At 39.0% G+C, this 13,964-nt stretch overlaps 1 protein-coding gene across 1 annotated transcript in view; it reads right to left on the bottom strand.

Annotated features, from left to right (window-relative positions):
• Window positions 1–327: 327 nt before the first annotated feature.
• The window catches only part of LOC137677143 (E3 ubiquitin-protein ligase UHRF2-like), an 82,992-nt gene continuing 69,355 nt past the window's right edge, over window positions 328–13,964 (bottom strand). Inside the window, exons 10-15 of the mRNA XM_068424349.1 lie at window positions 11,493–11,655; window positions 6,550–6,687; window positions 5,602–5,725; window positions 5,057–5,217; window positions 2,701–2,799; window positions 328–1,388 (exon numbers count right to left, since the gene is read on the bottom strand). Of these exons, the coding sequence (XP_068280450.1) occupies window positions 1,242–1,388; window positions 2,701–2,799; window positions 5,057–5,217; window positions 5,602–5,725; window positions 6,550–6,687; window positions 11,493–11,655 (832 nt within the window). The 3' untranslated portion in view covers window positions 328–1,241. The remainder of the gene's footprint in view (window positions 1,389–2,700; window positions 2,800–5,056; window positions 5,218–5,601; window positions 5,726–6,549; window positions 6,688–11,492; window positions 11,656–13,964) is intronic.

Raw genomic sequence — 13,964 nt, forward strand, 5'->3', positions numbered from 1 at the left:
AGCACTGCTACAGGAGAAATATATATCTGATATGTAAGACCCTGAATCAGGTTAGATTTTTTTTCTTAAGGCATGGTTGGGAGAGGGCAGCAGCATAGTGGCTTAGAAATTCATTTGAGCAAACATTCTTCTATTTTCTTGATGAATGAATTAAGGTATATGAAGACTCAAGTTTGAAGAATAAGAAACCTGCCTAAAGGAAATATTCTGTAGTCTGAAAAAAGTATCTTAAACGTCATAATTTGACAAGTTTGGATAATACAAACCCCACAAAATTATCAACATTTCTGAATCATAAAATATTTAATAATGTATATTTGGGGGGAATATATTGTATATAAAATTTCAGGTCACCATATGAAGCAATTTAAACCCTTTTCAAGCTAGCACTGTCTTCAACGCTGTATAGATTTATTGCCACTTATACAAGACCTACTAAAAGCATACATTTTAAACTAATACAAAAGTGGCTTTTTAATATGAATTTTTTTGTACACAACTACTGTCTTGAATATCCGCTAAGTGCAAAAAAAACCACAGATCACTTTACACTACTGTAGCAACAATGCATTCATATTGTTCATTAGTCCTTAGTAGTCAGCTTGCATAAGATACAAGAAAAAGCACAGTGAAGCTCACAAAAATAGACTAAAAGTCAGCCTGTTCTTGCAAAAAAAATACACCATAATGGAAGAAAGACAAAAAAGGACTATGCACACCACAGATTTTGCTGTTCTTTAATCCAGCTGACTTAAGTGCTGTTTGTTTTTTGTTGTTTTGTTTTGGGTGTTTGGGCTTTTGGCTTTTTTTGTTGAATCAAACCACACAGACTAGACACAAGTAAAATTAAAAAAGCAGTGGGTAGCTAAAACTATGAACTATTTTTCCTCCCCACAATCTGTTTTCCTCTACCTGAGGTAGTTACAAAAAAACAAATCATAACTTGAGCACCAGCTAGGACTCACCACTTAGACCTAAAGCTTCTGGTTTGTTTTTTTTTCCCCTCCCTTTAAAAATTTGTCAGCTCACCAAAACTACCTTTGATGTTAAATACAGCAGAGATTGAGAGTTCTCACTACATGAAGAAAGATGGTGATGAGGAGGAAGAGTATTAGCTGCTTCAAAATGTGACAATAGATTCAGTTCCATCAAGCTGGCTGGTTCACTGTTGACTTTTAGATGTTTATTCTCCTTTACTGTCTATAAAGTCAATGGGAGAAGTGTGAAAGGATTTGAACACATCATCGTCCTTTACTGTAACCAGGGAAGAACTGGTCAAGTAGTGTCTGCAATATCTTGTTAGGAACCATGGTGTAGCTCTTTCCAAGGTCATAGCGGCACGCAGGACAGGTAAAGACTTCAGCTCGGAAAGAGCGCTGTAAACAGCTCTAGGGCATACAAAGACAAAGAAGTAAAAGTGTTACAGCTTTTGCTTTACATTGAAAATTTAGCTAGCAAAAATTAAGCAATTACTAGGAACCAAAGATGCAGTTTCCCACATTTCCAGAAACAGCAAGTTCTTACTAAGTTCTCTTACCATATTTCTGCCTTTACAACTGAAATGATGTACTGGGTCTGACTGGGATGGAGATAATTTTCTTCATAGCAGCCTATATGGTGCTGTGTTTTAGATCTGTGACTAAACAATGCTTGCACAATGTCAAGACTTTCTCTGTTTCTCATTCTGCCTCTCCAGTGAGTAGGCTGGGGATGGGCAAGAGGCTGGGAGGGGATACAGCCGGGACAGCTGACCCAAACTGACCAAAGGGATATTCCATGTCATATAATGTCATGCTCAGCAATAAAAACTGAGGGGTGGTCTTTCCAAAATAGCCATTGCTCAGAGACTGGCTGGGCATCGGTCTACTTGTGGGAGGTGGTGAGCAAATGCCTTTGCATCACTTTTTTTTTATTTTCTTTTTTTCTCTTAACTTATTAAACTGTCTTTATCTTGACCCACGAGTTTTTCTCGCTGTGGGGAGGATTGAGTGAGTGGCTGGTGGGTGCTTATTTGTAGAATAAAATAGGTTTCAGACTACAGTATCTAAAAGATGATTATTAATGTTGCCTTTTTTTTTTTGTTTTTCCCAGACTGCAGACAGTCCAAGCATATAAGTTAAATATGAAAACTTTATGAGGGCCCATCTTTGCCCAAACAACAACACTATCTGTCAATCTATACCTTAAAACCAGTAATTGAATGTTACTTTTATAGTTAGTCATTGATAGCTTCAGATTCTATGCTTTGAAGTTGTTGCCATTAAACATTCTCCATGTTTTTTCCACCACTCTATATATTAACCCCCTCATAATACTTTACCTCTATGTAACAAGCAGCTCTTTGAAGGAGCAGTCTTGCTCTATTCTATTTCTTAACTACATAAAATTAACTTAATCTTATTGTACCAACATCTAGCTCTTGGAACAAACCAATCCCTAGTATAGCTCCACTAATTACAATGGAATGATAAACTTAATACATCATGTCTATAAGAAATTATACTGAATACATTTCCACTAATTTTTACATGAAATTAAAATTGATTATATGGCAGCCACACAACTGGAAGCAAGCGTGTTACGTTTCTTGCTCAGACTGCTAAGCAATAATTATTGACTTCCTAAAATATATGTTGGTTTTGGTGATTGATGTCTCAGGGCCAAGAACACAGCCCAGAGCAATACAGGGATTATTCTTACTTTACAGACGTTGTGGAGGCACTCTGTTGTCACTGGCTGGTAAACCAGCTCCTGACAGCAGACACACATAAAAGATTGTTCCAATTTCTTCAGGAAATTCTAGTATAGGGCAAAAGAAAAGTAGAACTATTAGAGGCACATTCACAAATATGCAAGCAAAAAAAGGCATTTTTATTTAAAATTATTAAAGTTTTTTTAAAACTAATTTGCCTAACTACTGTAGTTATTACCTATATTTAAATTATAAATTCACAGACCTAAACTGAGTAAAAAATTTGGCCTTCATAGCATTTGGTAAATGCAGAGATAAATTCATGAGATAGATAGATACTTTTTTAACATCCTCATTACTCTTCCCAAAGTCACAGTTAGCATGGTCTAATAATGTTACACAACTGCTAGGAGTTGTTAAATCCAATATTCAGTGTGATAGGACAGCTTGACATTGCAAAGATTGCTTACACTGAAACTTTTCTAGTGTGATCTTCAGGTCTCAGTCAAAGTTACATGTTTCCTTCCAAAGCCTACCACCATTACTCCTGTGTTCATTGACATTTACATAAAGACATTCCCACACCCTCTGCTATTACCTCTACCTATCTTCTGCTCATTCCCTATATTATTATTGTTCACAACTTCTTATTCATTCTTATTTCCTCAGAAGTGAACCTCTATTGTGTTCAGTGCAAAGTATACATTTAATAAATTATGTTTATTACATTAAAAATTTTGGAAGGCTCATCTTATATCCTTCACATCCATGAGAAGTAGCGTGGCTAACAAAGCATTTAGAAAGCAAGTCCATGAACAATTAATTTCCCTGCTTTTCTGGAAGTCAGAGAACTAAGGTTTTGAAGGTTATTTGGTTGTACATTATTAACATTAAAAACAAAACAGAGGGCCCATCAAGCCTGATTTTTAGCACAAGTCAGAGAATTTGGGAGCTAATATCTGTATTTAGTGATCATTGCTAGAATTTTGCCATCCATGATGGATGAGTGATTGCTGCTGCTCTGCAAAGGGAAAGCAAAGTACTGTATAACTCTTTCACTAAGAAATTCACCTCTGCACCTGCTGGAGGTGTTTAATTGGTTTCTTGAGTCCTCACTCTGAAATACTCTGCAATAGGTAAAAGAACCTTCCTGTTTTTCAGCCTTCTCAGAGCAACTCTGAAGAATGTGGGATAAATTTTGTGCCATAGATTTTATACGTAAAGCATGCTTACAGAGACCTTATTCTCTGGTATTTCAGTAGTCTCAAGCATACCCACTCAGGTATAGGAGTGTAAAAAACAGATCTAAAATTACTCAAAATACAGTTCTTATCAATAATTTCAATAATATCAGATTCATCACAACCCAAAACTTATAATTAAAGTTAAAAGGTTGTTTCAAGCATTACGATTTATATTTTCATTGCAGCTATCTAATGGTAGTTGCGTGATTTCTATTGAAATTTCTATATGACTATCACCGAGGGCAATCAAAATTATGGGCAGGAATCTATAGGAAAATAACTTTCCAGTAACTGGATTTCTCTTAAGATACTGTTTGCTGTTGCATTAGAAACACATATCTACTGTATTTTGTCACATAACTAAGAGTTGAAAGTCCAATTATTTACAAACATTGGACAACCCACAGATAAACAATTTCTTATAACTTTACAGTATGAGCTCCTATACAAGTGCAGTAGCATTATAGCAATAGTAGTACTGTAAGTGGAAGAACAAGGAGTTACCAGATGTTTTTTCTGTCAAAGCAGCAAAGTAAATAGCCCTTGGCAATTCCCAAATAAAGCGATTTTGTACATTCATTTTTAGGCATCCATTCTCCATCTAATATTTTGTTCTTTCACTGACTTGATAGTGACCTTTACCATTCTGATATCTTGATTTCTTTTTCTTCTGCAAAACAGCTAAAATAACTATGAATTGGAACATCAATAAAGCTAATTAATGTTGAAAGACATAATATTTTGAAGGATATTCCATCAGAGACTAATAAAAAAAAAATCCACAGGTGTCTTCAAACTTGAACTATCCTTGCTATTTTCTTGACAGCTGGGGGATGGAAGTATTTCCTCTTTTTTACTTAAGATTCTCTCTATAGTGAGTGGAATAATCTGCTAAACTTGAGTTAAAAATATTCTTATTTGGTATCTAAGTCTCATATGACGGTAGTTCTTCTGTCTCCTTAAGTGAATGAAATTACATGCCCCATCAACTGTTTCTAAACAGATAGTATGTATTCAGCAATTTTAAGCAAGTGAATTAGGTTTTAACAAAGCCTCATTTCTCCTAACTCTGTATAAAGAAAGGTTAAAAATGAATAATTTAAGCAAGCTGCAAGCATACTGGTCCTTCCTTAAGAGAAGCAAGTACTTCATCCCACAATTTCTGGTTCATACAGTCGTCTTTAATCAGCCACTGCTGTTGCTGGGTCAGCTGGAAAGTCTCTCCTTTCCCTCCATCTCCCATTCTCATGGCTTTGGATGTATTTTTAGTCTCCTCTATACCTGTTTAAAATGATGACAAGATATAGTAACAGTGGTAGTCTGAACTATTAAAAAGGGAAGACAAAATTATTTCTAGAAAGCTAAAACATGAATCACATCTATGTAATGATGCAGTAAATCTCCAATTCAAATTGCCCAGCTTTATTTTGAACTATAGATCATAACTATATAGAAGATTGTTCATTTTTTTCTGTGAAGTTTAAGAAAAAGAAACCTTACAAGTATGGAACAGCACCATAAGATCCCCAGCTTTCCATTTTATTACTGAGCACTTAACACTTTACATTTGGATTCCAAATGACTTCCAACTTCGTTGTAGTTTTCATACTATTGGCTTATATATAACTTGACAGAGCTCTAACACTAAGTAGTAAAAAGAAATACCATCATCAATTGTCCTTTTCTGGTTTCTGTTACTCTGGCTGGTTGGCTCCTGTTTTACAGTTTGCTTCTTAACCTTATCCTTTTTCTCTTTACTAGCCATGGCTTCCAAATAACCTTCTGGATACTAAAAAAAAAACCCAAAAAACAGATTTAAAACAAAATGCACTGCCATCTGAGAATTCCCAAATACTGACAAGTCTATTTTCTAAAAGAATGTAAACCCCTATGACTACATATTGAAATAATATAAAAATATTTTTAAAACCCTATATAAACAGGAAAACTTTAAAATGAATATATTTTTAGAAAACTGTAGTTAAGTCAAAGGATCTGATCTAGAAAAGATTTTATTAAAAGGCACCTTATATCCATATCTACAACTCCAACTACACAAATCAGAAAGCTAAAGTTGAAGATGATGTCATGTAGCAAAACAACCCATCCAAAGGAAATGATTGGTTTGCTGAGGAAAAAAATATACTACTTTGATTCTTCCCATCTGTCACAAATTTCAGTGCCAAAGTCCCTGCCTGAAATATGTTATCTATAATAGTTCCTCAATCATAGGTTACAATTAGAGAAAAATACATAAAACATATATTTTTTTAAAATTCTAAGAAAAGACTCAACTATTACAAGAGTTACTTTTATAAATCTTATCCAGCGTAAGGATCACAAAACTGTATTTAGAGTCATAATTTTCTGATCCATATATACAGAGTAATTTCCTGTTAAGGCAGAAAGCTTCATCCACAATTCTTTATGCTTTGCCAATATCATAGTTTTTCAAATTACAGATTATCTAAAATATTTTTTATATTAGACCCTGCCTCATTGAAGTATATGAAAAATGGGGCTTAAATTTAATTCACATTACTAGTTTTAAAATTTAAGACTCCATTTACTTGAACAGAATATCAGAGCAACTTTGTGAACACTGATTCTGACCTGTACACTCAGACCCAGTTTCTTTGACCGTTCCATCCCTTCTGTAGTCCAAGGTGCGGGTTCAATATCATCTCTCCTCAGAAGATAGCGCCAAACTAAGAACCCACATTTCCCAATTTCTGGCCAATATTTTACCACCTAAGGATAAATAACAACAGGTTTATATTTTTGCTGTCACAGTAGATTCTCAAATCTAATTTAAGAAATTCTACCCAAAAGTTCAACAGATATTCTGCTAGGTAGTCATTATTTTACCACAAGCCAAACACATGCAGGTAGTCATACTTTATTGGCTCAAGGCAAAGAGAGGAAATTTGAATGATATGTTACTATTTTAAAGTATCTCTTCTCTCAGTTGGGAAATGTTTGTATTTTGATAAATACAATACTGTTTTAAAAGATGCACATCTTTATTCCAGATACTGAGAAGACATTAAGTGTATGAAAAGCCAGAAAGGGAGCTGGAAGGAGTGAAGAAATCAATTGATTTCCAGGGATGAATATGACAGTGAGCACACACAAAAATAGCTTATGTATTCAACTTAATACCTCCTATTATAGATTGTGTTCTACTATCACTGCTCTGAATAGAATAATAGAATCATAGAACAGCCCAGGTTGGAAGGGACCTCAAAAGATCATGTGGTCCAACCTATTGTGGGAAAGGGAGTCTAGATGAGATTATCTAGCACCCTGTTCAATTCCGTCTTGAAAATCTCCAGTGATGGGGACTCTGCCACATCACTGGGGAGGTTGTTCCAGTGAATGATTATTCTCACTGTAAAAAATTTCTTTCTTATATCAAGATGAAACCTCTCCCAGTGCAACTTCTACCTGTTGCACCTTGTCTTTTCCATGTGGCTCCTTGTGAAGAGAGTACGAACTGACAAGCGCCAAGTGGTATGATCAAGTCTCTATCTCTGCTAGCAATGCCCCTGCGGCTGCAGCCCAGGATCCGATTTGCCTTTGTTGCTGCAGCGACACATTGCTGACTCATGTTCAGATTGTCCACCAGGACCCCCAGGTCCCTTTCAGAAAGGCTGCTCCCTAGTCACACAGATCCTAGCCTGTAGTGGGGTCTTTTGTTATTCTGACCCAGGTACAGGATTTTGCATTTGTCTTTGTTAAACTTCATACTGTTCTTGCTAGCCCACTCTTTCAGCCTGCCCAGGTCTCTCTGTAACATGGCTCTCCCTTCTGATGTGTTCACCTCACCCAGTTTACTGTCATTAGCAAAGTTGGTAAGGGTGCTTTCAATCCCATCATCCAGATCATTTATGAAGATGTTTGTATTGGGTCTGGCTGGGATGGCGTTAACTTTCCCCATAGCAGACCTCATAGTGCTGTGCTTTGTATTTGTAGCTAGAAGGGTGTTGCTAACACACCAGTGTTTTGGCTACTGCTGAGCAGTGCTCCCGCAGCATCAAGGCTGTCTCTCCAGCCACTCCCCACACCCTGACCCCAAAGGCCAGTAGGCTGGGGGTGGGCAAGAGGTTGGGAGGGGACAGAGCCAGGACAGCTGACCCAAGCTGACCAAAGGGATATTCCATACCATGTGACATCACGCTCAACAATAAAAGCTAAGAGAAAGGAGAAGGAGCAGGGGCATTTGTTATTAAGGCATTTCTCTTCCTAAGTATCCGCTATGCTTACTGAGGCCCTACTTCCCAGGAAGTGGCTGGACACTGCCTGCTGATGGGAAGTAGAGAATACATTTTTTTGTTTTCCTTTGCTTCCGTGCATGGGCTTTTCTTTCCTTTATTGAACTGCCTTTATCTCAACCCACAAGTTTTTCATCTTATTTTCTCCCCCTGTCCCGCTGAGGAGGGAAGTGAGAGAGCAGCTTGGTGGGCACCTGGCAGCCAGCCAAGGTCAACCCACCACAATGTTGAACAGCGTGGGGCCCAGTATTGATCCCTGGGGAACCCCACTTGTGACAGGCTTCCAGCCTGAGTAAAAACTGTTGATCCCCACCCTCCGAGGGAGGCCTGTTAGCTAATTTCCTACCCACCTTGCAGACCACCCATCCAATCTGTATCTTGACAGTTTGTCCAGGAGAAGGCTGTGGGAAACTGTGTCGAACACTGCTGAAGTCCAGGTAAACAACATCCACTGCTCTCCCCATTTCGACAGAAAATGTTATTTTGTTGTAGAAGGTGATCAGGTTAGTCTGGCAAGATTTGCCTTTGATAAATCCATGTTGGCTTTTCCCAATCACCTGCTTCATTAGGTTTGTGATAGTTTCTAGGAGGGCTTGTTCCATTACTTTCCCAGGGATTGAAGCAAGACTAATAGGCCTGTAGTTTCCTGGGTCCTCTTTTGGGCCCTTCTTGTAGATGGGTATGACATTTGCCCTCTTCCAGTCATCAGGGGTATCCTCTGATCTCCACGACTTTTCAAAGATTATAGACAGTGGCCTTGCAACAATGTCAGCCGTTTCCCATAGATTTATGTGGGTTGGGCCCTTGCAAGATGCCGCAGACCAGCCCTTCCTCCACTACTGGTGGGTCGACACATGCATTGTAGTAACTACTTGATCTTGTGATCTGGGGTCCAGCTACACCAGTAAAGACAGAGGCAAAGAAGGTATTGAGAACATCTGCCTTGTCAGCATTATTAGTGACTAGTTTCCCCGCCCTGTTTAGTAATGGGCCTCTGTCTTCCCTGTGCTTCTGCTTACTGCTCACACACCTGAAGAACCCTTTCTTGTTGTTCTTGACATCTCTGGCCAATTTCAGTTCTACCTGAGCCTTAGCCTTCCTGGCTGCATCTCTGCATGCCCTAGCAAGGTTCTTGTAGTCCTCGATGGCTATTTGGCTGCCTTTCCATAGCTGGTATGCTGCTTCTTTGCCTTTAGGCACACCCAAAAGCTCTTTGTTAAGCCAGGGTGGTCTCTTGTTCTGCCTTCTTCCTTTCCCTTTGTAGGGGATGGATTGTTCCTGTGCTTCCAGGAGGCTGTTCTTGAATAACTCCCAGCACTCACAAGCTCCTTTGCCCTCTATGGATGCTTCCCATGGAATCCCTCGCAGCTAGGCTCTGAATGTATTGAAGTTGGGGCTTTGACAATCCAGGGACTTTGTCCTACTACTGGTCTTCAGCATGCTCGTCAGGGTCTTAAACTCCACAATGTTGTGATTGCTGTATCCAAGGCTACCATTGGTAGTTATGTTGTCAAGTAAGTCTTCTCAGCCTGTGAGCAGTAAATCTAGCAATGCACCATTCCTAGTGGGCATGTCCAGCATCTGTAGCAGGAAGCAGTCCTCAATGCATTCCAGGAACCTGATGGATGACTTGTGCACCGCCATGTTGTTTTCTCAACAAATGTCTGGGTAACTGAAGTCAACCATGAGGACCAAGTTCTGTTGGCCTGAGACTTCCTTGAGCGGCTGAAGTAAGGTTTCATTGGCCTCGTCACCCTGCTTGGGAGATGGGTAACAGATACCTAACATAAGATCCCCCTTGGTGACGATACCTCTAATCTTGATCCAAAGGCTTTTGATAGAACTTTTGTGGTCTCCATAGCTCACCTCCATACATTCAAATTTCTTTTTTACATAAAGTGCATCTCCACCTCCTCTCCCCCCCCTTCCTATCTTTTCAAAAGATCTTGTAGCCATCCATTGTGGTCTTCTAGTCGTGTGAGTTTTTCCACCAAGTTTCTGTGATTCCTATGACATCATAACTCTCAGACTGGTCATGGAGCTCCAGTTCCTCCTGTTTGTTGCCCAGACTACTTGCATTGGTATACACGCACTTGAGGTGGTTGGACTTGCATTGGTAATCGCATTGGTGAGCACTTGAGGTGGCTGGACTTACTTAGGGTTCTTTCCTTTGGAGACAGTTGGGGAGCATTCCTCACATCCTGGATCCTGGCAAGCAACAAAGTTCCCTTGACTGTATATCAGGCTGGCAGATGGGTGTGCCTCGATGCCTCTCAGCAGAGTCACCCACTACTAGCACTCGCTGCTTCCTTTTGCAGCTTTTAGTACGTGCTGCTGGAGCAGTTTCTCTCTGTGAATCTTGCTCGTTGGTTTTGTCTGCTGCCAAGACTTCGTATCTGTTGCTGTTTGGTACATACAAGGAAACGGGTGGGGGAGTGATATCCTGTTGCCATGAGTCACCAGAGACCATGGCGCCTCCTTCTCCAAGGACTTTGTTTGCTGTTGAAGCTTTTTGTCTGGTAGTCCTTGGAGGTCATTGGCAGCCTTAGTATTTCTTCTTGCAAAGTCTCGAATATACTCTATTTCTTGTTCCCCCTCCCTAATACAGCATAACCTGCTGACTTCCTCTTGCAGCTCCTCCACCCGCTGCCTGAGTGACTCTGCCAGAGCGCACCTTGCACAGGTGGAGCTTGTACCCTCCTCCACCCAGGAGTGAAGGGTACAGTCTTTGCAGCCCTCCACCTGGACAGCAGCTTCCCTGATAGGAAGCTCTGTCTGGGTGGCTGCCTCCACTCGTCCCAGGCTAGCCTGGCTAGGTAGTGTTTCCCAGCTGCTGCAAAGTGCAGCCCTTGCCAGGTCTCTACCACTATGCTTCTGACAATCCCAAAGCACTGCCTAATAAGCCCTTCTAATTCCCTGGAGACCTCAAGCTGCTGGATAGGCTTGCCCAGCCAACAGCTAGCTGGGGTGACCATCGAGGCTGCAGCCTAAGCCTGCGGGTGAGCAGAGCAGGCAGCAGTCTGATAACTGGCAGAGTGCACAGCCCTTCCTGCACGTACATCCGTGTGAACTGCCACACAATCTGTCAATACCACCATTGGAATGGAATACTTCCATTTCATTTCAGTACAGAATAAGGTAGGCTAAACCATCCTCATGGTAACAAAAGAATTATTCCTTCAAAAGCAATAATGAAGAGTTTGCTATGTAACACACAAAAGACACTTAAAAAAACGTCTTCAGAAAAATGTAATGCTATATATACAGTAAAAATCATAATACCTTGTAAATGCCATCATATCTGTTGCCTTCCTCTGGGGCATATTTGCTGATCCGTCGTCCTTTTGAACTGCGCACTACTCGGACTGGCTTACCAGCTCTCCAATTCTTAGACTCTGCTCCATTTTTATCGTCCAATGGGGCATCACAGTTAAGGGCCAATGCCCTGAAAATTACATTAAATATCTTCATAAAATAGATTGCTTCATACAACATACTATTGAGAATCAGTGTGACAAGATCAAATGTTTGCCTTATCCAATTATGTTTACTAAGTAGAAGAAGAATTTGCAGTGAATTCTTCAGTAGACTGCAATACCAATGGAAGCACTGAGATCAACTCTGCCATGTGTGAGAATAGGAATAGGAATACAATATATTTAGTTCTAAATGTTCACAATAAAAACTCAGATAATATAGTTAAATAAAAGAAAGCAATCCCTTCAGGCTTAATATTTTTTTCATTTTTAAAAATAATTATTTCTCAAGTAACATGGAAGGATTTTAAAAAGTTGTAACAATGGCAAATTATCTCTCTGACTATTCCACATTACTGCATATTTTTAGGCTTTTAAAGTGTGCATGAATTGATAAATATTATGAAAAGTAACATATGGAAAAAAGTACAGTGACTATCCAAAAATATATCTGTAACAAATATTACTCTTAGTCCATTAACTACCTAAGTTTATGGGTATGAACTAAGTCAGAGACAAGTAAATGCCATGAACTAAGTCAAAGACAAGTAAACCGTAATGTTCTTCTTTTCTATGTATTTTGATCTAGAAGACTATAGATGGATCATCAAAGATTCAGAAAAGAAACAATATCAGTAAACACCACAAAAATGTTCTTCCTTGTTTAGTTACAGCATCTCCCACATCGCATGTTAGCTTTAAGAATGGATGAGAATAAAAATTTATACGCATGGGGGGGAAAAGTATTGTTTTTGGCAGGAAGTGAAAATATGGATAAACCTTTATCCTTCCAAAAGGAACACACGGGAATAAATCTCATGGAGAGAGCTGGCATTTCTTAGAGGAACATTATAATAATGTAGAGGAACATTAAGCAACAGTATTTATACTGTCTAAATTTAGCTATTTGGATCTCCATACAATTGATGACCAGAAGTAGGCTCCAGCTTGCTATGAGTCTCTCCTGAAGCACTCACTTTTATCCACTATTTATATAGGTGTCCTATTCTAGACACTTGGAGTAAGATAGTATGAATCCCTCCCTGACTGATTTGAGTGTGGATGAACAAAAGTCTCTGGAATCAGGTTCAAACCCAACCATGGACCACAAAAGAAACAATGGCGCTCAGAAAAATATGGCAAAATCTATAGCCTGCAATATACAGAAAAGTAAGGAAAGGTGAAGTAATGCAGGTTTTCAAAGTATTTCTTTTGTACAGACAAAATAAGAAAACATTCTGGACAAACAAAAAAACAATTCTGATTCTATTACATGCAACCATACTGTCCTCCTTCAACCATCACAAGGGTTAAGAACATTAGACCCAAAGCAAAGACTATCACCAGCCAGTCAAAATGGATAACTGGTAGCACCATGTTATACTCCATGCATCTCAACTACCACAAAGCAGCCAGACACACACTTTGCCAATGGCTTTCACAATCATTTGCTGAGAGCAGAGGAACGGCAAGACTAAGGAGCCTAGGTTTTATTCCAGGTTCCAATAAAAAGTTTGCTTTAATGATTAAAAGCCATTATAAACCTACTGCCCAAATCTATTTTTTGTCTCTCTTTCCACGCTCTTGTTTCTGTTACATCTACCTCCTCCTCCTCTGTCAGTAACCCAGTTAGGCTTTTCTTCTTTCTAATTGCAGTACCAGCACAGAGCCTGAAAGAATGTCTCCCCACTCAATTTTGGTGCTTGACAGAAGCACAGCATATCCAATGTCAGATCTGGTAGCGGAAGTCCCAGTCAACCTTAGTGCCCCATAGCCACTGCATGGTTAGTCGCTTCATGCAGGTGGTATACATTTAGAAATGCAAAGGTATTGAGAATTCCTAGAGTTTAGGCAGACTATTTGCAGAACATAAATATACTTTAAGCAAATGTCTAACTTATTTTTTCAAACCTTTTTTTCTCTTCAGTCAATTGTTTTTTGCCTACAATTTGGCAAAAAATAGGCTAACTTTTATCAGGGACATCAAAACACACAACCTAAAGGCAAAGCAATACTAATTCTTTGTTCTTCATACAAAGTATGAAGGCACTAAAGGCTATAAAAAAAAATGTAAGATTTCTTTTAGTATGGGCAAATGAACATATTTTCTTCATACCTAACTTTCATGAATTGTTAAACCATGTAAAACGAAATTTTATAAGAACAATCTGAGGCAAACACCCAGCACAGAAAATTTCAGCTTAAGAGGTTTAAGTTTGGCAAACTTGTAATCAACTGAAAACCAAGTCTTCTCATAAGAAGTGTTGGACAATTTCAA

This window comes from Nyctibius grandis, assembly GCF_013368605.1.
Source record: "Nyctibius grandis isolate bNycGra1 chromosome W unlocalized genomic scaffold, bNycGra1.pri SUPER_W_unloc_2, whole genome shotgun sequence".
Classification (NCBI taxonomy): domain Eukaryota; kingdom Metazoa; phylum Chordata; class Aves; order Nyctibiiformes; family Nyctibiidae; genus Nyctibius; species Nyctibius grandis.